Source organism: Mustela nivalis (genome assembly GCF_964662115.1).
Source record: "Mustela nivalis genome assembly, chromosome: 1".
Taxonomy (NCBI): domain Eukaryota; kingdom Metazoa; phylum Chordata; class Mammalia; order Carnivora; family Mustelidae; genus Mustela; species Mustela nivalis.
The window spans coordinates 120436744-120458645 of record NC_139020.1 but is presented as its reverse complement, the minus strand read 5'-3'; the positions used below and the strand labels follow the sequence as shown (position 1 = coordinate 120458645).

General features: G+C 48.8%; 1 protein-coding gene across 1 annotated transcript in view; it reads left to right on the top strand.

Annotated features, from left to right (window-relative positions):
• The window catches only part of CLSTN2 (calsyntenin 2), a 600084-nt gene that overhangs the window by 461878 nt on the left and 116304 nt on the right, over positions 1-21902 (top strand). Inside the window, exon 5 of the mRNA XM_082740938.1 lies at positions 1875-2024. Within this exon, the coding sequence (XP_082597064.1) occupies positions 1875-2024 (150 nt within the window). The remainder of the gene's footprint in view (positions 1-1874; positions 2025-21902) is intronic.

Here is a 21902-nt window from a genome sequence, read left to right as displayed (position 1 = left end):
AAGTCACATTCATTTCTCGGGCAGTCTCGCCTAGGACTTGCCAGGGGGCGCCGCTGCTGCACACCGGGCCATGGCTGGCTGGCCTGTGGGTTTATTTTTCTACCATGGTCAGTAGTGTTTGGTCTGCTTGTCACACGGCTGGCAAGCCCTGAGCCTTCCTCTTTCGAAAGGGCGATCTTTTGAGAGCCGTTTACCTTTAAAGAAAGGGAAAGTTAAAACTCTGTGTTCAAAATTCAATTTGATGTTCCTGGGGTTCTATTGCAGCATTTCTACCTGCAAGAATCCCTCCCCTGTGAGGACAGTTCCCACAAACTTGTTTGCTAACAGAACCCACAGGGAACGTTACTAACCCAGAACTGAGCTGCTCCAGCCCTGGGGGTGCCCTGAACTGAGACCCGAGCTCGTGGGGGCGGCGGGGTAGGGAGTGATTCTGAACACCAGGCATGGGGCCAAAAGTACATCAAACCCATTTTCATTTGGAGATTTTTTGACTGGCTTTGTTGAACGAAATTTTACTTCAAATTTGAGGCTGCTATTACGCTTTTAGAAACAGTCTGGAACAGGCAGTGGAACAAATGCTCCTAAGTCTGGGGCAGCTTTGTAGATCTCTACCCTGCCTTCGAAGGCCTGGCTCCTGCAAGCCCAGGGCCTTGGCACTGAGGACCATTTCACTAGTGCTGGGTGATCGGTGCGTCAACTCTTCCTATCTGTAAAACATGACGTGACTTTGATAATTCCCCAGGCTTTCTTGCCTTAGTCTCTGTTGCTTCCGTTTACACGAGCCATAGATAGCCGTCGAAAGGGAAGAAAGCAAGCTCATCAGGGAGTTTTCCCTTAGTTTTGATGAAATGTAAAAATATACCTGAGTCAGCCATTCCATGTTTGCTTATTAGCGTGTTGGTTTGTTTGCTTTTAAGTTTCCATTTTCTTAATTTCACTTCTGCTGAAGGGTAATGATAACATTGGAGTTGTAATTTGCTGTCAGCTCTGCTATCAGAAGAAAAGCAAGAATGAAATTATTCCCGCAAAGGAAGACTTCACTCTCTTGGTATCAAAACCCGAGAAGTATTCAAGGCCCACGAGGCCTTTATTTGTTCCTTGGAACCGAAACTGTATTTCAGCAGAAGTAGTCCAATCAGAATTTAACTCATTAATTATCAAATATTTATTTCTGAATTATAGCATCAACCCACAAGAACTCACAAGTGGCCCAGAAAAATGGTTTGGTCTCTCTTGGAGAAGAAAAATGTCTTTGCCACCAGGGCAAGGAATCTGTTATTCTGTGTAGCTTTCAGAAGAGAGGTCACATGTTTTCTTATTGATTTTACTTCCCATTTGGTAGCAAAATAATGTGAGAAGAGGCAGTGCACATTCCTGGCGACAAGCCCAGATGTTGAAAAATACGTGTCGGGATATTTCTGAATCCCATCTTTTTCCCAGAGATTTCATAGCGGATGAGGCTTGCAGCCCTACATCATCAGGGACACGGGCACACTTTAGGAGGGAGTTTTCTGACAACACACGGCTAACAAACACACCAGTTGGGTTCCAGCTGTGTGCTTGGAATTCCCTAGTAGTCCGGTCCCACGGCTGGGTGGCTCCAGCCAGCGGCTCCTGGAATCAGATGCCAACAAGCAGGCCACATGTGAAAAGCCATGCCCCCTATTCACCCTTGTTTGTACAAGAAGGTGAGGAAAGGGGTTATTCCATTCTAACGAAGGTTAGATGAGTAAAGAGGGAATTTTACAGAGCTGCACTAAATTCTTCCCCTAAAATGAGTAATACGGTAGATGTTAAATAAATTGAAGTTAAGTAAAAAGTAAAAGAACTGCAGTGTGGTTGACTTGATCTGAAGCATACCCCTGTGTTCTCAGGCAACATCAGAAATACTGAGAAGCTGAGCTACGACAAGCAACACCAGTATGAGATCTTGGTGACGGCCTATGACTGTGGACAGAAACCCGCTGCTCAGGACACGCTGGTGCAGGTGGACGTGAAGCCAGTTTGCAAGCCTGGCTGGCAAGGTGGGCCCTCTCTTGTCTATCCCATTGAGTGAGGGCAGCTTGGCTGGGTGTGTGGAAGATACTAGACCTATTATCACAACGTATAGCTAGAGGACTTTCTTTAAGTGTGGTCACTCTGCTGCAAGAATCTGCTGTTGATTCTTACAACTCCTAGGGGATGTATTACCCTCATTTTACAGCCGAGAACGTCCGAGGGCACTCGTCCATGGTCACGTGCCCCATTTGTCCAGTGCGCCCTTTCTAAAATCTCATGACACTTTGGAATCAATAGTAATTATCGCTCAGTGCTCAGGAGAAAGTGCCAGCAAGCCTCTTCACTTTATCTAAGGGAATGAGTCTAGCTAGTATGCCTCAGGTTTGCAACATCACTCCGGACCTGGGGCAGGTTGTCCTGTTCTCTGGGCCAGCACCAAAGGTGACAAGCAGAGGCTAGGGTCTCTGAACCCAGCCTTTGATGAAGGAGTTTCTCAAATGCTGGTTCTGGGAATGGAGAAGCTATGGTCTTGGAGGGAGGTGGATTTTTGTCATGGTATATGTATTTTGGTGTGCAAAGACAGAGCAGTTGCTCGGGACCCCCCAAGGTGACAGAGATGTGGCACTGACCTAAGGGAAATAAGAAGATGAGGCCAGCTGCGCAGAGGGATCTTGCAGAGAACTGGATGGTTTATGGAATAATGATAGCTCTCACAGTGGGGTGAATATCCCAGTGGTCAGGCAGGAAGGCTGGAGGTACCTCTGCCCCTGTTTTGGTGGCTCAGCCCTTGCTGTTTCGGCTTCCTGTGTGACTGCCGCCCACTTAAAACTTAGGGCGTTTCATGGAGTCTCCATTTTGTGGCTTTGTCTACTGTCTTTTCTTCATGTGTCTTGAAGCTTCAGGCCCCTGTTATGGTCTCCCCGTTTTTCTTTCTCTCTGTATATTTCATTCTTAAACTGCACTAAAGAGGGCGTCATTAGCCAAGTTCAGCATCTGAATTTCTCTCAGACAGACTGATGCCAGGATGCCACCACAGGTCACCATCAGACTTGGAATGGCTGCCCGTGAGTCATTGGTTCTGGGGGCACAAAGCAAGGGCACCTGAGGACCCACCTGGGGTCACTCTCCTCAGAAGGTGGTTCTCCAAGGGCCCCTCCCCTGAACCACGTTATCGCCTTTAATCTTTCAACTAGAAAAATGGGAGGCAATAATTAAACTCACCTCTGGAAAGAGCCAGAGATGTTTGCCTTTGAACAAAGTGGAGGAGTCACAGATAAAACAGATGAGACATAAAGAAAAAAATAGAGAGCCCTCTTTGAAATGCCTATTCAGGATCAAGCAAGAGACAGAGGAAAAGGAACAAGCCTGAGTGGGGAACTATGTGGCACCAGCCTGGGGAGCCTGGTCTCTGGTTGGTATAATTCTCTAAACCCTATGGAACCTGAGGGCAGGACTCTGTCTCTCTTGTTCACAGCTGAATTTCTCTGGCTTAGCACATATCCGACCCCAGTGATTGGTTCTCAAGAGATAGACTTTGAATGAATAAATGCCTGAATGAAAAGCTGTTAGAGGAAAGAAGTACTCAGCTTGTTTTATTTTAACTTATAAGGACTAAGCCAGCGAAAGTCTAGCTTTTGAAAAGAAAGCCTGGAAAGAATATAAAAGCCTTCTAAGCAGGGCACATGCTCGTAATGGGATTTTTCAGTGAGGAAAGTAAAACACTAAGCTATATCTGGAGAAAGATCCCAATGTTTTGTCTTTGATAAATGAGACACCTACAGAGTTGGGATTACATTTTTGTACCTATATTTAAATGCAGTTTCCTAACGGAGTTTGTACTCGCTTCCCTGTTAAATGTGAGCAAAAAAAAATCATGTTAATGACATGGAGTTGTGTGTGTGCAGCCTGTGTGGGGCACCTAACCCTCTGGGACATGGTGCTATCTGTGGCCTGACAGTGAGCTCCTGGAGGCGAAGGTCGTGCCTGTCTGCTGTGGCTCCAGTGCCCAGCACAGGGCCGGGCACCATGTGGGTGGTTGGCAGGAGCTGGATGGATGAATGAATGGTGAAAAGTGTGCTTTTCTGTGGAAGGAAGAGAAAGGGGAGCAGCAACTCCCGGTATCCGTTCACTGTGTCAGATCACACCATTCAAGCACGTGTAACATCAGAATCACCTACTCCATGGGGCTTTCCCTGCCTAGTGTGGCAGGCTTTGGCGGCAGAAGCTGACCTGGGATTCTGCTCCCTGCCTCTCCCTCCAGCATGGGCCCTATGGAAGCCGTTAGGTCTCTCTCCCCACCTTCATCCCAGCAGACTCTCAGACGTAGGCAAGTCATCCAGGTTCTCTGATACACATAGCAGGGCTCACACTGCCTTCCTGCAAGTTCTGTCTCAGCCCCCAGAGCCAGAGAATGGTCCTCTCCTTCCAGTAAGTGGACCCACTTTATTCCTGCCCGTGAGCAGCCCTCCTCTCCAGTTCACCCATCTTGGGGCCTGTCCTCTCTTCTACCCCAGGTCAGGGCTGCAGCCTCATAGCCTGAAGTGTGCCTTTCTCCACAGAAAAGTAAACCACCCCTGGCCCCTAGTGTGTGTCTCTCATCCAATCTCCTCTCCCAGCTGGAGTGTGTCACGTTTTGCTGGTTTTCCTTTCTAAGCACAGATGAAGCAGGCCGCCCCTCCCCCAGAGAGGTTGTCAGATCCCTCGGGGGAAGGGCAGGCTCTTCTTGAAGTGGGCGCAGGGTGAAGCGTACACTGTACGAAGGAGTATAAGGAAGCCAGTCTGGTTTGCAGAGATGGTCAGGACCGTGGGGAACGAGGAGCAAGGCTGGAGAGGCCAGAGTTAGGGGAGGGCTGGCGTTCAATCATTTGAATGCCAGGGTCAGGAGATGCCACGGTTCCAGCCCATAAGACTCAGCCATGAGTAAGGGGTCGACAGGTATGTGCCTGGAACCGAGACTCCTCCCTGAGCTGATTTCCCGCAAACGACAAGAGCCACCAAGCAAACACAGTTTGGCACTTCAAATTCTTGTACCTGTTCCTAGTCATTTCCCTCCAGGCAGGAGGGGATTGCAGCGCAGTGCGAGCAATCCATCATGCTCAAGAGTGTCCTTTCCCCGGGGAGCTCTCCCAGTCAGCACCATCAGCCCCTGCGGCCCTCAGTGGCTCCCAGGAGCCGTCCTGGAGGAAGAAGGGACCCTGCTCACAGCTGGAGCCTCCCCTGCCTTCCCACGCTGACGACAGACTGCTCCCAGACTCCTGAGGTGCCCCAGGGCATGGCCCTGTTACCCATCACAGCAATCCCTTCCAGAGCAGGGGTGTGGGGGGAAGAGTTTGCAGCTTTCCCAGCATGCTGCTGGCCTTACTCAACTGTGCACAAGGACATCACGGACCCTGGCTCTGTGGCCATCTCCCCTTCAGACCTCAGCCAAGACATTGTCTCCTTGGGCTGGGATTTTCCACTCTCCGTCTTTTTCTATGGCTGGGCCTTGTCTTCCCAGAAACGATATGAGTTCGATTCTCTCTGCTGTATTCTGAAATTGCAAGTTTGAGCAGGTGGTAGGGGTCAACTCACAGCACAGGGGTTGTGGAGTTTTGCCCAAGGGAATGTCACTCCTATTCTCAGCTGCCCAGAGAAGACAGTACCCTCTAGACCTTTGTGAGTAGAAGGGAGAATGAAATCTCTGTGTTTTGTCCTGAGCTTTGACAATTCATGGTATTCCTCTAGCAGCTTACTATGATGATAGAAGATTCTATTGGAAAGCAGGAAAAAGGTGAACCTGCCGTAAGGCTACATGCCAAGGCTGGCCTGTGCCCTGCCTCCTCTGCCAGATATCTGTAGTCTTCGTGATATCTGTTTCCCTCTCGCCAAGCAGTTATATGTGCTCGAGCCTGGGCCTATGTAGGGGCTGGGGACTTTGGGAAGAATCCGCACCTGTTCAGGGATCAGAGCCCCAGAGAGGGTGTAGTGCCACCAGAGGCCAGCAGGATGGCAACTGATCCAGGGAGAGCTGACCCAGTGGATCTCTCCTTTTAGGGGCCACAGAAATCATTTGTAATTTGGTTGCTGATACGGGTTTTGTGTGTTTGGTTATATTCTATGTTATGTTGAGAAACACACCCCCTCTTTATGCCTTCTTTTATTGTCCTTTATCATCCCATAGCCCATCTCTTCCTATGTGGCAAGCTGAAAACATTGTTTTCAGAACACTGACTCAGTGTATTTTCCCTTTTATTATTGCACATCAGATTCCGGTTCTGTTATCTGCTTCCATCAGTAGGGACGTGGAGTTCAGTATTTCATGTCCCTTTATGGAAACAGTTTCACTCTGGAGAGAGCCACTGCCGACTGCCGGAGTGGCCCGTCCCCATTTCTCTGCCAGACATGTTGTTGACCAGGCATGTCGATGTTCTGGATCCAGAGCCCCCAGGTCAGATTGGGTTTGCAGACTCCGCCTCCACGGGACCCCATCTCTGCTTGCCCCCCTCCTCACTGAGGAAAAGCCCACCGCAGTTAATGGCCCTTCTCCCAGCACCTATTCCGTGGGCTTGAAGAATTCTCCAGGTGCCTCAGACAGTCTCAGTGTTTCCGGGATCCCACAATGAGGCTTTGGTCAGGGAGGAGGGGTGGTATCAAATAGGGCAGAATGGGCCCCGTAGCGCCTGGACACTGGGGTAAAACACAGATCTGACATCAGCAGTCTGGGGCGCCTCAGGATGCTGCTGGTCCATGGCCTTCACGTTGAACAAGAAGGTCACTCAGAAAATATTTACTGAACACCTAGAGTGTCTAGGACTTTTGTGTGCAAAGGACAGCAGCAGGAAAGCTGCTGGGGGAGATTAATTCTCCCTTAGTTATTTGCGTTGTGAGATAGCAGGAGTTGACACACATGCCACATGGCGGGAGTCGTTGCTGAGTGAATTCGCTCACCCTTTCCCGAGTCCTGCTGTGTGCTTACAGCTGGGGGTGCACAGGCAGACATGACCTATGAGGGCTCGTAGTATGGAAGGAGATGCGGACAATGCATGAAAGCTCTGCTGGAGGAGGTCTTAGGGACATGGAGGAGAGCCGCTTAACGGTGGTGGGGCCCTGGGGAGATGTGCCTGGGCCAAATATTGAAGGATAATAGTTTGAGCACAGAGAAGATTATTCCAGACTAGGGAACAGATGTCAGGAAGGTGGGAAAGAACATGGTGTGGCTGGGACATGGGAGAGAAGTCTGGTTGGGCTGATGGGGACCAGGTCACAGAGGAAGGGCCTCCTGTGCTACCTCAAGGGCACTGGGGAGCACAGACGCTTTCACAACCCTGTGTGGTGAGGGGGTTCTTGGGAAGAAGGACCCCTTGGCCAACCACACAGATGGTGGCTAAGATACAGAGACTGGGGCAGGGAGACTAGTGAAAAGGATGAAGGATGATTAATCTTGGAGCACTTCTGGAAGAGTATCTAAAGTCATGTATTTATTCAAAAGCCAATTCGAAGTGCTAGACAACAAGGGAAGTTAGATTTTTCAGGCAAATCCCCTGAGACGCCACAGGCAAGGGGACAAGGCTGGCAGCCAAGCATGTCTGAGGTAGAAAAGATTGCTGCTAAGCTTCATCAAGTAGATGTCCCTGTCCCCTCGACAGCTGTCCACTTGCCCACCACCCTGCCAAGAGGAAAAAATTTCCAGGTCCCAGGGCTCAGCTGGCTTCACCCTGTCCCTTCCAAAATTAGATGTGTTATTGGGCAAGTACACTGAAGAGCTGGAGTAGGCTTTACTATATGAAAGGCATTGATGGGCACCTGGGTGGCTCAGTCAGGTAAGCATCTGCCTTCAGCTCAGGTCCTAAATCGAGCCCCACGTCCAGCACCCTGCTGCTTCTCCCTCTCCTTCTGCCTGCTGCTCCCCTGCTTGTGCATGCTCTCTGTCTCTTTCTCAAATAAATGAGTAAATAAATCTTTAAAAGGAAAAAAAAAAAAAGAAGGAAGGCATTGATTTTGAAGGTACCCAGATTTGCTTAGACAGGCAAGGCCCCGCAGGTCAAGCTGTGTCCATCTGAGGATCACATAATGGCATTACCCTTAGTGCAAGTCGATGCACAAGGCCATTGTCAGGATGACAGGAGAAAGGATGGCTCCTTCCCCTCAGTTCTGTCCCTCACTGTACTGCCTGTGGGTCTGAGATTCCACCATTAGGTTACCAGATGTTTTGTTCTAAAGGATAATTCCCCCCTTAAAATGCACATGCTTCTTGTACGAATTCCTCTGAACCCAGTGGTCAGCAAAGTAGAGCCCACAAGCCAAATCTAGCTGACCACCTGTTTTTGTACTTCTGTGGGCTAAAAAATGATTTGTGCATCTTAAATGGTTGGAAAAAATCAAAAGACGAATAATATTTTAGGCCACATGAAAATCACATGAAATGTAAATTTTAGTGCCCATAAATAAAGTTTTATTGGCATATTGCCACACTCCTCCATTTACATATTCTTTCATTGCTGTTCTTGCACTATAACAACAGAGCTGAGCAGTTTCGACAGAGACCAGATGGCCCTCCAAGCCTCCATATTTACTTTCTGGCCCTCTCCAGAGAAAGCTTGCTGACACCTGTGTGAAGCTATTATCATCCATTGACACCTTAGTGGGAAGTAATTTACTGGAGTATCCTGGACAGCCTACAAAGACTGAAACACCAAATAGACAAATTTAGAAGGAGGCAAAGGAATATGAGAGTTGAAAATAAGGTTCACTGCATGGAGGACAGGAATAGCCCTATGAGATAAGCAATTCTAGCCCATTTTAAAGATGGGGAAAACTTAGGGTAACAGCTTGAGTGACTTGTTCAGTATCTCACACCTGATAAATGGCAGAGATAGAATTCGAGTTTGTATCAGCCTATCCCAGGGAACACTGAGGTGTCAGGAGGAAGGGTAGAGCAAGCAGGTTGGGAATTTCCAAAGGGGCATGTAACCAGCTCTAAAAGGGAGACCATTCAGAAGAGAAGCAACCAGGGGTGCCTGGGTGGCTCAGTTGGTTAAACACCTGCCTTCGGCTCAGGTCATGATCCTGTGTCTGGCTCCCTGCATAGCAGGGGTCGGCTTCTCCCTCTCCCTCTGCCTGCCGCTCCCCCTGCTTGTGCTCTCTCCTCTCTGTCAAATAAATAAATTGAGAAGCATAACCCTTGGCCTAATCATTTTGTAGGATGGTAAGGAAGCCAAAAGTGGTCCTATGCTTGGAAGTACTTTACAAAATCTAGGTTACCATGCAAACAATGTTAGGATTAAAATTAGTAAAATAGGTACCATCCTATAAATGCTTACACACATGCATGTGCGCGCGCACACACACACACACACACACACACACGCTGAAATTCGTACAGTTGGGTAAGACTATGTGGTTTGAGCATAGTGCTCTTGATTTTAGAGCTTTAGATTGTACCAGAGGGAGACAGTGGGGTGGGGTGTGTGGGAAGAGCACCGTCTGGGGGCTGGGCACACAGGCCTCGGGCCCTCCTGGGCTCTGAGCTATGTTCCATCCTTGGGAAAGTCACTTCTGCCTAGTTCAGCATCTCCACATAGAAACAAAATAAAGCCTTCTGAGGACCAGACACAAGGCTGCCTGGGAAGGCTGTGCTCATGACCCACCTGTGCAGAGGCCCAAGGAACAGCAGCTCTTTTTAGTTCCCTTTATTCTGATTTTTTTAAAGTCACAATAGAGTACTTTCTCCCCAGATAATTGGAAAAGCCATCACTGAAGCCAAATTCCACTAACTCCGGGCATGTGACCCCAGGCTAGCTGCTCCTGGGTTTGCTCAGATCTGCCAGGCAAGCATCCGAGCTCCTGGCAGAGGGCCTTCAGGGGCACTCCTCCAGGAATAACAATCTGTTTTGACATCACTGACACAGCCGATCACTAAGTTGCAACAAATGGTTTCTGTACAGGGTGCTGGTTTACTGATTCCATGACGTCTTTTTTTTTTTTTTTAATTTATTTATTTGACAGAGATCAGAAGTAGGCAGAGAGGCAGACAGAGAGAGAAGGGGAAGCAGGCTCCCTGCTGTACAGAGAGCCTGATGGGGGGCTCGATCCCAGGACCCTGGGATCATGACCTGAGCCAAAGGCAGAGGCTTTAACCCACTGAGCTACCCAGGTGCCCCTGATTCTGTGATGTCTTAATGTGCTCAAAGACATGCTAGACAAAAGTGTGCCTGCTTGAGCCTGTTTCCAACTGGCCCACCTGGGCTGTATGTGAGCATGAGTGGAAATGGGCCTTGAAGGTTTCTGGGGCCAATCATCTCAGCTCCAAGGGAGAGGGGGATGCAGGCAGACTGCTCTCATCCAAACAGAGCTCAGTCAGATTAACAGTTACCAGGGTATAAGCATTTACTCTTTGCCAAACTCTGTCTAATGGTAATGCCTGTACTTGCTCCTTTACTGCTCACCATCCCCCAAAAGCTGATTATTTTCCCATTTGGCAGATGAGAGCATTGGAGTTAAGATGCTCATCACATAGCTAGTTACCTCCTGGACCCACAACCACCCCAGTCCTCTCTGTCTGCAGACACAGAGCTCCTGCTCCTTCACCTACAATGTGGCTCAAAGCAAAGGAGAGTACTGGCCACCTTTTGATATCAATGCAAGCTATTTCAAGACATACTTTATAGTGAGAGCCTGTCCTTGATGTTGTAAGGAAAATGTGTGATTGGACATCAGGGCAGCCTTGAGAGAGGACTGTGACTTGTGGAGTTGGAGATGGGGGAGGTAGCACTCTTGTCACATGAGCCCATCTCAGAGACCCACCTTCATTCAGAATAGCAAGGCCCTCTCTCGACCTTCTTAGATGACCCCTTAAGAACCCCAAAGCATATGGGCTTCCCTGAGGACACACAGATGCTGAGAGGGGGAACCATGCATGTGTTGGGTTTTCTGACTCAGAACCCATGCTCAGTCCCCTCTCTCTGTAGACCCGGGTCTGTCCCAGAGCCACACACAATCAGCCTCTTCCACTGATCGTTCTTTCAAATATTTGCAGCCTACTAGAATTTCTCCTTGCAGGGAGTCACAAGGGGCTGGACTTCAGAAGGGTGGCTCTGAAGCCAGAAAGAGCCGAGTTCAAATGTACCTTCTACCCCATCTTGGCTCAGGGACCTGAAGGCAAGCCATTTAACCTCTGTGAACCTTCAGATGCGGCAGCTGCAAAATGGGACTCTCGTACCTATCTCAGAGGGTCACCACAAGGTAGAATTGGTCTGGGCATGAGGAATGGCTCCACGGTACCTGTGAGGGGGATGCCAGGAGAGAAGGAATAGAAGCCACTAAAGTGGGTTTAGGAGTCAGGCCGCCCTTGGGTGCCATTTTCTGACTGCGTGACCTTGGAGAGTTCTTTTGACAACTTCGCCTCAGTTACCTGTCCTCCTCAGGTGGGTGCCATGCGGACTGATAACACATGTGAGAAGCTCAGCTCCCAGCACTGAACCCATTTCTTCCTGCTGTCTGTGTCACTGAGTGGGAGGACAGTCCTAGCCAGCCTAGACACCAATATCATCACATCCTGCCGTCCAGACACTGGTGTGCTAGCGATACACATGAGCCATGGCAGGCTGCCGCCCTCTCCTTGCCACACTTGTCCTCACCTCTGAAGTGGACAGAGTCGTGTCCCCCTCTCCCCACAACCACTTCTCATGGGACTTGGTAGACTGACAACATGCCTATCATATCCCTTCGGATGCCATCACAGGGGCTTGGAACACTGACTCTGTCTAACCATGCCGAGGGCCAGTTGTGGTCCTGGCACAACAGAGAAGTTATCAAAGCTTCCACTGAACTCAGGGAACTTTGCTCAGGGCCAACTCTGTACCAAGTGGTTGATGAGTCCTTGGAGACCATAAGCTGGTGTGGTGCGGTGAGGGCAAGCAGGTGAACAGATCATGAATAGATCATTCCAATACAGGGAAGTCAGAGCAGTGGCCAGGGGGCCCAGGGCAATGAAAGTAGAGAGCAGGGGAGCCCAGTGCTTCAGGAAGTCTTCTCAAAGGTGGTGTCATGAGGCTGAGATTTGAGGCGTCAATACGATTTGTCAGGTGCACTGGGCTATGGGGAAGGAGGCAGTAACGGGGAGAAGCAGGGAGGAGTATCCCCAGGGGATCTTGCACCTTTAAAGGCTGCACCTTTCAGGAACCTGTTTATAGTCCCTGCTCTGCTCAGCATCTCTTGCTTTATGGCTGACAGGAGACAAGGATTTCAGTCACACAAAAGGATTTGGAGAAAATTGAGCAGAGATATGAACTAGTGTTGATTTTGTTGCTTGTTTTCATGACAAAAGTGATATTTCCAGGGCAGACAGTGGATGAAGTAGACAGAACTTTCCAGAGAGATTCTTTAAGGCTGTGAGCATAACAACCAGAGTTCACCTGGCCTCCCCTCTGCTCCTTTCTTCTCATCTCTCTCAGGGGCCCAGCCAGCCTTGGCCCTGTGGCCGAGATACCTTCAAGCATCTGTAGGTAGTACCCTGAGCCCGGAGGCTGGTGTCCACTGGTCAGGTAGAGCTTGGGGGCAGCAGGCATGAGCAAGTGAGTGTGAGCAGAATGGGACATTCAGGGAGGCTTGGGGGGCCTGCAGGTGCACGATCAGACCATAGACCAGTATGAGGAACTTATCTGGGACCTCTAGACACTAGTACACTCTGAGGAGGGCTCATTCTGATAACTTGGTGGGTAGAGGAGGTCAGTATTTAGAGGAAAATGTGACCTTATTCTCAGTCACAGTGTAAGACAAGTAGGTTGTCTGGTTCGCTGTGTTTCAGGAGCAGGCATTTGCTGTAGGCCAGAAGCCACTATGCATCTCTCAGTGTCTGTGTCTTTCTCTGGCCCGAGACCCTGCATCTCTGGGTGAGAGCAGCCAGCCTGCATACTATTCCCTCATGGAAGATCACGTGAGCTTGCCTGGAGCCGCATGATTGATTTTAGCTTGACTCCATTTTTCTTTTTCTGTGCACTGGTAAATGTCTTTCTGCAAAAGTCTTTGCAATTTGAGTCACTTTCTCAGGAGTCTATCACCTGGGCTAAGGTACGTGGACATTTCTTGGCCTGACATGCATTCTGCCAAGCCCGATCATGGGTGATGGCTTGTGTGGCCCCCTGCAGAGTGAGCGACCCTCCTCCACCTTCACCCACACGCTCTCTCAGGCTTCCTGTGTGTTTGACTGACTCTGCCGACTTGTACCATATCTTCTGAAGAGATGATAATTTGGTTCCAATTTTAGAATGCCGTTCAGAGAAATGCAAAGTTCTGCAGGACTGGAATATCACCTAGAGTCGTAGTCCTTTTATTTAAAAAATGAAGAAAAATTTTGCAACCGTGGACAACCGATCTGTAGATTAAAGAGATCTGTATTACTGGAGAATAAAAAGTATATGTAGGACACCTTTACAGAGAGAGGGGAAGTGTGTGCATGAAAAACCACACTCTTTCCTTGCAAATGCTTTTCAAAGCCATAAAGGTAAAGATTCTTGAAGAATAGCTACTCCGTCTTGCACCAATAATACATTTGTCCCGAGATAAGAAAATTGCTTGGAAAATGCTCATGTTTATTAGACATAAGAGAGAAGAGTTTCTATCAATCCAAGAGAAAGTACCCTGGTCGATGGAGTTAATGATTTCCCCCCAGGGAGAATTATCTTTCAGAAAAGCGGCTCTTCAATTGCCTGGTTTCTGCACCTTCCCAGCATCAGTTCTGCCTACTGTGTTTCTGTCTGGGAGCTGAGAAGCTGAGGAGTGGAGGATCTTTGGAGAGGGAGAGAAGGGGGTTGGGGAGAAAGTGGCAGCCAAGCTTTGGATGGGAGTCCTGGTTTCTGAGCTCGACATGGTTCACCATGATGGCAGCATCAGTGACTCCCCCAGCAGCCCCACGGAGCTTGGAGCCAGAGGAAGGGGGAACACAGGACTTTAAAGAGGTGATGCCTGACACCAGCTAGCTCAGAGGCTTGTTGAGGAACTGAGGCACTCACACGGGTATCAGAGAGCCACACAGAAGAGTATGGGTCCCCTCACAGCATGTGAATGGGCGGGGTCTAGCGGCATGGGGGGGCCATGGCATCCAAGGGCTTGCACCAGGCACAGGCGCAGAGCGGAGCCCAAAGACTGTGTGTGGATCCAAGGACCTTGGAGGAGCAGCACCAGAGCAAAGCCAAACCTGACAGCAGCAGGTGGCAACCGCATTCTCAGTCGGGAGAGGCTAGAGCTAGCAAGAGAACCTGCAAGGAACTCAACAAGGAGCAAGTCTGACCAGATCAGGAGGGCCAAGGGAATCCACTGAGGCCCAGAACATGGGCAGGCACCTCTCAGGACATCCTTGGTGTTCATTTCCCATATAATCAGTGTGAACCTACCACATTCCAGAAACTGCACCAGGCACCAGAGATTTTTTTTAATTTTTTTTAAGATTTTATTTATTTATTTGACAGAGAGAGAAATCATAAGTAGGCAGAGAGGCAGGCAGAGAGGGGGCGGGGGAAGCAGGCTCCCCGCTGAGAAGAGAGCCCGATGCGGGGCTTGATCCCAGAACATGAGCTGAGATCATGACCTGAGCCGAAGGCAGGGGCTTAACCCTCTGAGCCACCTCGGCACCCATGCATCAGTGATTTTATTTTATTTTACTTTTTTTTTTAAAGATTTTATTTATTTATCAGAGAGAGAGAGAGAGAGAGAGAGAGCACACAGGCAGACAGAGTGGCAGGCAGAGGCAGAGAGAGAAGCAGGCTCGCCGCCGAGCAAGGAGCCCGATGCGGGACTCGATCCCAGGACGCTGGGATCATGACCTGAGCCGAAGGCAGCTGCTTAACCAACTGAGCCACCCAGGCGTCCCGCACCAGTGATTTTAAAACTAACGAAACAGACACAGACCCTGCTCTTGTGGAACCTCCGTTGGGGATGGGGGATAGAGAGTGTCAGACAAAAACAATTGAGAAATAAATGACTGGTTGATTCTATTGGTCAAAGCCAGTGACATGACTAAACCCCAAATCAGTGGGGCCTGGGCATAATCCCCACTTCTGGGAGGAGGCTGTGGTCAGAAGCAATAATCTAACGCAGGCAGTGGGAAGTGGTTCTCTTTCCACGCAGAGCCCCGGGTCCTCCGTGTCACTCTTCTGGGACTGGAACCCTGCTTTGGCCTACAGAAGGTAATGAAAACAGTTTGTTCTGAATTCACTTGGTATGAAGTCCTGCCCTGCTGGGTCCGGTTCTGGGCAGCACACAGGTCCCCTCCTGGGCCCCCTGCAGTGGGGGAAGACATCCTTTCTTAATCCTGCTCTAGCTGCTAGGAACCATGAATGCAGTAGGAGAAGGGATGGCCGTTCAGTGCTCACTATTGTTTGGGGTAGTGTCTTCCAAGTCTGTCTGTGCATCCTGATCAACTGGGGGGTTAGTTAAAATGACAGATTCCAGGCCTTTGCCCTCAAAACCTTCCACTGGGAATTTCCCAAGGTAGGGCCCAGCAATTAGGGTCTATAGAAGTTTTTCTAGTGATTATCCTGAGGTCAGCCCTAACCCTGCTCCCATCTACAGACAATAATTAGGGGACACAGTGTGATTACCCCCATAGATGATATTCATTGCAAAGCCCGTGAATTGGGGAGGAAAGAATGTGGTCTGGGCTGGGGCAATTGTGGAGGACTCCCTTGAAGAGGAACTGGGTGTATTACAGTTGGGCAGTGGTGACCAGTATAGATTAGAAGGCCAAAGAGAGGTGAGACAGGAAGTTGTCATAGTGGTTGGACCAGGTGAGAAGGGATGATAGCCTTAAACTAGAGTGGAGAGACATCAGTCTTGGGAGCCATCTAAAATTCAGAAGCAAGAGGCCCATTGTGTGTGGAGGGTAAAATGTTGCAGTGCCTTTTAGATTTAAAGCCTATGGAAGTTAAGTTTTAGGCTATCATGATGACTGGGTATTACCTAGGACCATGCTTCTTAAATCTTCTGTGGTGCCAGGCCAGTTTTTCCTCAATCAGTCATAGACCATAATTTTGTAAAAATATAATAGAAACAAATTTCTGGGAAAATGAAATAAATAGAAAAGAGGTTTAAAATAAAAACCAAAATGCTTATTTTTGTTAGAGCCAACACATATAAACTCCCTCTGCCACATGATAATCCAAGTTTCTAAATGCTTACTGTCCATTTCCCTACTGACCTCATTGCAGACCCTGGGGACACCCCTTGGGGACTGAACTGGTCTGTAGGCCCCAGTGAGTCACATTGTTCTGGCAGCAAGGCTTTGCCCTTACCAGGCACACAACCTGAAATGATTTGGATCATCTTTCCAGTGTGGTCTCCTCGGCAAGCCATCCTCCTGTGGTCCTTGCTGATGGCGTCAGCTCTGCTGGCTGACAGTGACAGGTGGGAAAGGGGGCTGACCATAGCCTCAGTCTGTCACCGGCAGCCATGTGCAGTTTGCCAGGCGCTCCCAGAATAAGGCTTGTTTTTAAGTGTCTGCCTGTGTGCGTGGCCCTGCGATCACCCCAGGGTCAGGTGTAAGGGCGTTCTCAGGCCAATGAGACCCTTGTGGATCAGAGACAAAATGAGAGACCCTCTGCCGTCATGGAACCAGAGAGCTTCATGGGCAGATCTAAGCGGAGGGTGGATTTCCAGTTGTTTCAGCAAGCATTTATTGGGATGTCTCAAGAGTGAGGGAGGTAACATGAGGTTTTCCAGAATTGGAGCCATGGGTAAGTGCAGTTTCACCATCACATACACTCGCCGCAGACACTCAGATTCAGGCTGGGGTGTGTGGTTGCACACCCTTGCACGCACGCGCACACATACACACAGACACACAAACACACACAGGTGTATGGCTGCACACACTTGCAAACACACACACACGCGCGCGCACACTTGGTATGTCCTGAATTGTTCCCATTTTAATGCCTGGCAAGCTGTTGTTTGGAAGCTGGCTGGGGGCTAGATGGGCTGTCCTGCGTGGACAGCAGCAAAAGTTCCCTGGGTCCACCTTCCTTGCCCCTGACAGCCAGCATTGGAGTGCATGTGTGTGCTGGGGGAGCTGGTTTCCATGCACTTAATCACTCACTTTTTACTGAGCACCTCCTATGGGCCAGGCGCTGCACGGTGCTGTACAAGTTATGTTCCAGTAAGGGGAGGACAGGGGATGGGGGTGGAAGCAGGGTGCTGGTCATCCAGGTGTGGCCCAGAAGGCCTCCTTGACAAAGGCATGTGTGAGTTGAGGCCTGGAGGCAGAGGAGAACCAGCCAAGGGAAGGACATGAAGGGTGCACCCAGGCCTTGAGGCTTAAGCTATGATATTGGGGGGGGGGAGGTGTCGGAGCTGCTCCTCCCTTGCTCTCCTTTGTAGGTAATTAAGATCTCTCTTTTTAGGAAGAATTTAAAATGTAATAAAATGCTCTGACTTTGTGAAACTAAAATATAGTAAACAGGAAGGGGTCAGCGATGAAGGAGAAGAAAGGATTCCTTGTATTTGTAATTGAGTTCAGAGAGTTTGCGGCTTTGCTTCTTTTTAAATTGGGCCTGTGTGTAACTATTTTTAATTGGAGAAAGAAAGCCACATCATTTAATCCCTGTTAAATTGTGTATGGGCCTATTACACGTGGGGCACGGGGCTAAGTGGTTTGCATTTATTGTCTGATAGAAATCCTCTCCACAACTCTGAGATAGGTGAGAATAGCCCCAGCGTGTGTGCATGTCGCCAGTGCTGCCTGCTCGTGTGGAGAAGGAAGTGGCTGGCCATGGTACGGGGCACCGAGTGGGAGAGCCAGGATGCACACATGAGTCTGAGCCCAGGCCCGAGTTTCTCCTTTTAGGTGGTTAATAATTAGCCCCATTCTGCCGATGTAGAAACCTGAGGCTCTAAAAGGTTAAGGAACAGAACCAAGGTTACCAAAGCAGGACCAGCTACATAATTTGTGGGTCCCGGTTCAAAATGAAAATGGAAGGCCTCTTGTTTTAAAATTACTAAGAATTTTACGGCAGGGACGGCAGAGCAGAAAAGCAAGTATGAGGCCCTTCTGAGCGTGAAGCTGGTCTTGGAGCCGGGATTGGATACCCAACCTCCCTGACTCCTCACCACCTCCTGTCTCCTTGCTGCTGAATGTCCCACCTCACAGTTAAAGACCCGGAGCAGCAGTTGAGGAAATGTGAAAAGAAAAAGAATTCAGACAAGCAGGGAATGCTTTCTGGGGCTTGACTTTGGAGTCAGGTGGGCGCAGAGCGAGTCCTGGCTCTACCACTTGTATGGTCTCAATCTTCGCAACATCCCGTGAGATGTAGGTGTTATTCCCCGCCCCCCAATTTTACAGATGAGGAAATCGAGGTACAGAGAGTATCCCACCCAAGGTGCCGTAACTGGTAAACAGAGAGGGGTCTGAAATCAGGGGTCTAGTGCTCTGTCATCTAAGTGTCATCATGGCCCTACCCAAATTCAGGCATGGACACTGAAGAACTCACCCCAGGAGCCATGTGGGGCAAGGGGACAGAAGGTGAGGCGTGGAAGCCAGCTTTTGTCACCCTTTTTGCTTTATTACCTATGCTACAGAAGATCCCCCACCCAGCTTGGTCCTCAGTCTGTCCCAAAGTTCCGTTCTGGCCCGTCTGGCACCAGGCCCCCCCTGGAGGCCACCCCCAGCCTCACATAGGTCTACACTTCCTGAGTCATGCCAGACTGCTGAGTTAAAGATTGAGGTGGGAGATGCTCTTCCTGTCCTTTCCCATCTCAATAGCCTCCCCACCCACCCACTCCCTTAGGCAGCCCCAAGGCTTTGAGGGAGACATTCTGGGGTTCCATTGTGCCTTCTGGCATTTCCCTCCATTTTCAGTACTGTGTTAACCATGCCTTTTATTGTCTGTATTCTGATGTTTAGATAAATGGGGCCTTGCTTACACTGGAGGGGCTCACCTCAGGGTTAACCAATTCCCAGCATATCAAAGATAAGAAACAACTTACCTTTTAGCTTTTCAAATGCAGACCAACCAATCCAGAACCCGCACCCACAACCACCTTCTTTACTGGGCTCTCCTGCCCTGTGCCAACCTCCATCTGCCCTAACGACCCTGGGGCCAGGTACCAGGCAACAAGGGACAGCCCCTATATACCAAAGGCCGCCGAAATTATGCAAACTAGCATTTGTGGCCATCTAAAACCATGTTGGGTTACCATGGTTTGCCTGTTCTTTCCCATGGAAAGCACAATAAAGTCTCTTGCGCATCATTTTCCCCTCTCTGCCTCTGGACTGACCGCAGTGCTTCTCTCCGTGTGCCTGGCTGGCATAGCATATCCTCTCTCCTTGGGATCTGTGAGTATAACCAACGATCTGTTCAATGGCAACAGCATCCTGATCTGTTGGCCTTGCCAGACTTAAATAAATGAAATCTATATTAAAACAAATACCCAGGTCACTTCCTCCAGGAAGCCTCCTTGGATCGCCCTAGTGATATAATTTACATCTCTATCCCCTGAGGCTTGTTCTATGTTCCTCTGCCTGCTTAGAAACTGGCTGCTGTCTGTGGCTGCTACTCCCTTCACTGTGAGCTCCTTCCAGTTAGGGGTTATGAGTCCTACTTCTCTGTCTCCCATGGCTAGGGTACTGCCTGGCACTTAGTAGATGCTCAGTAAAGACCTGGCATCTGAAAATGGTAAGAATGATACAAGAAGAATAATAGTAGTTATAAGAGTAGCTCTCTGTTCCTGGTGCTTTTCACACCTTTTCTCCAAGTCCCAAAGCAACTCTGCAGGGGGGTCTCCTTATTCTACAGATGCAAAATGAGGCTCAGAGAAGTTCAGTGACTTATTCAAGGCTACACAGCCAAGAAGTGGCAGAATCAGGGTTCAGACCTGAGTCTGTCCAGCTGCAGAGTTAAATCTCTTGCATTTCATTAAATTGAATCGAACTGAGTTGAAGTTAATTCCCCATGGTGTGACCCTGTCATAGGGGGCACTCTGCATGAATTGATGATCAGGAGTCTTCTAATGTTCTGAAAATGAACACCAGACCTAATCCAGCTGCCAAATGACCTTTTAAAACCAGAATCTGGATACTTTATGTCCTCACTAAACGCTCATTGATGACTCCTCACTACCTGTAAGGTGAAACCCACTCTTACCTAGCCTCCATCATCTGACCTCTACTTACCTCTCCAGCCCCTCTCTACCTCCTAACTCACCCCCAATTCAGATGCACAGGATGGCCATGGAGATAAAAGTGCTCACTGCTGAGAAAAAGTAACTTCCCACCTTCTCCCAGCAGGAAATAAAATCCCTTATCACCCAAATCAAAGTCACCCTCCTCTTAGAGGAATTCTTGAAAGATGCCAGATGGCTGACACCTGCAGAGACTGGCTAGAATGTTAGCTGCCTGCGCCATCCTATCCTGTGCAGGGGGAACCCCTTCCTCCCCTCCCACTCTCCAGCATCTCCGCATCCAGCCACTCACCTTATATGAATCCAGAGATTTCCTGGAAAACCTGATGCTCCTTCAGCTGGGACCAGGAAGAGCTGGAGGCCGGTGAGCACGCACAGTTAAGGAGTGAAGCATGTTTTGACACACCTGCGTCTTTCGTTTTCATCCTTTGGTGTCGCTTCTGAGTACAGAAGTGGAACAATTCTGAATGTCTTGGATTATAAGAATTCCCAAAGCCTGTGGTTCCCAGAAGTCTCAGATTTGCTTTTTTCCACCTCCAGGTATCTAATAGGGGAGTTCCAAGTGGTTAATATTCTCCTGATAAGAAAACATGTGTTCCCCCAATTTAGCAGGAGTTATAATAGAATTACCATGTTTCTAAATCCTTAACCCATGAAGAAGGAGTGTAATTCCTAAAGGCATTCACTGTTCACTTTTCCAGGAATACTTATGAGATAATTTAGCCTGATTTATCAAAACAAAAGGGGGCTGCTTCCTTTCTCTTCACTTAAGTAAACAATTGAGCCATGCTTCATAAACTAGTCTTCAGGACCTTTTTACACTGGAAAGATTTTGTTTCCAAGCAGGATAGCTCAGAGAAGTCTTGGAAGCTTGTGAGCCAGGGGGCGGGACATTCTTGTCGTGAGCCTTCAACACGAAGTGTGCCATGTTGGGCCCTTCGCCTTAAACTCTCCTGACAAGCCCGTGAGGAGGTATCTCTAACTCAGCTCTACAGGTGCGGCAGTAAAGGCTCAGCGATGACTGGCTCAGATTTGCAGAGGTCACATGACCCACATTTAGAGGAGGTGAGATATTTATTTATTTATTTATTTATTTATTTATTCATTCTGTATTCTGCTATTTAGACAACTGGGGTCTTGCTGACCCTGAAGGGACTCACCCAGGGTTAGCCAATTCCTAGCAATACAAAGATGAGAAACAACTTACCCATTTGCTTTGCCAACACAGACCATTTAGTCCAGAACCCACACCCCAAGCCAGCTTCTGTACTATTTATATGTATATGCATATGCATATATATATATATATATATACACATACATATATGTATCTGTGTATATATGTATATATCAGTATAAACTAAACATTCAAAATGAATCTGTAAAAATTACACTTGTTCTCCATCCCAGCAAATCCTCAGAATCATGGCAGAGCTATGGTAAAAGAGCTGCATGGCCCTGGCCAAGTCACACCAACTGTCAACCATGGCATTGCCACCTGCACAATTAAGATAATAATCACTGGGTCGCTGGGAGGATCAAACAAAAGAATAGAATGTTAAGTGCTAGCCCCTTGTGGGTGCTTAATGCTTATATATCCTTTGTTTCCTGTAATAAGTGCTCTTGAATAAATGATAAGTTAACTATACTATATCTATTGAACATGACCCTTGTGTTTGGTGCTAAAGCGGGTCTGCATATAATCCCTCCCCCCAAATCCTGGGTGGTAGACAACACTTCTACATAAGAAGAAACTG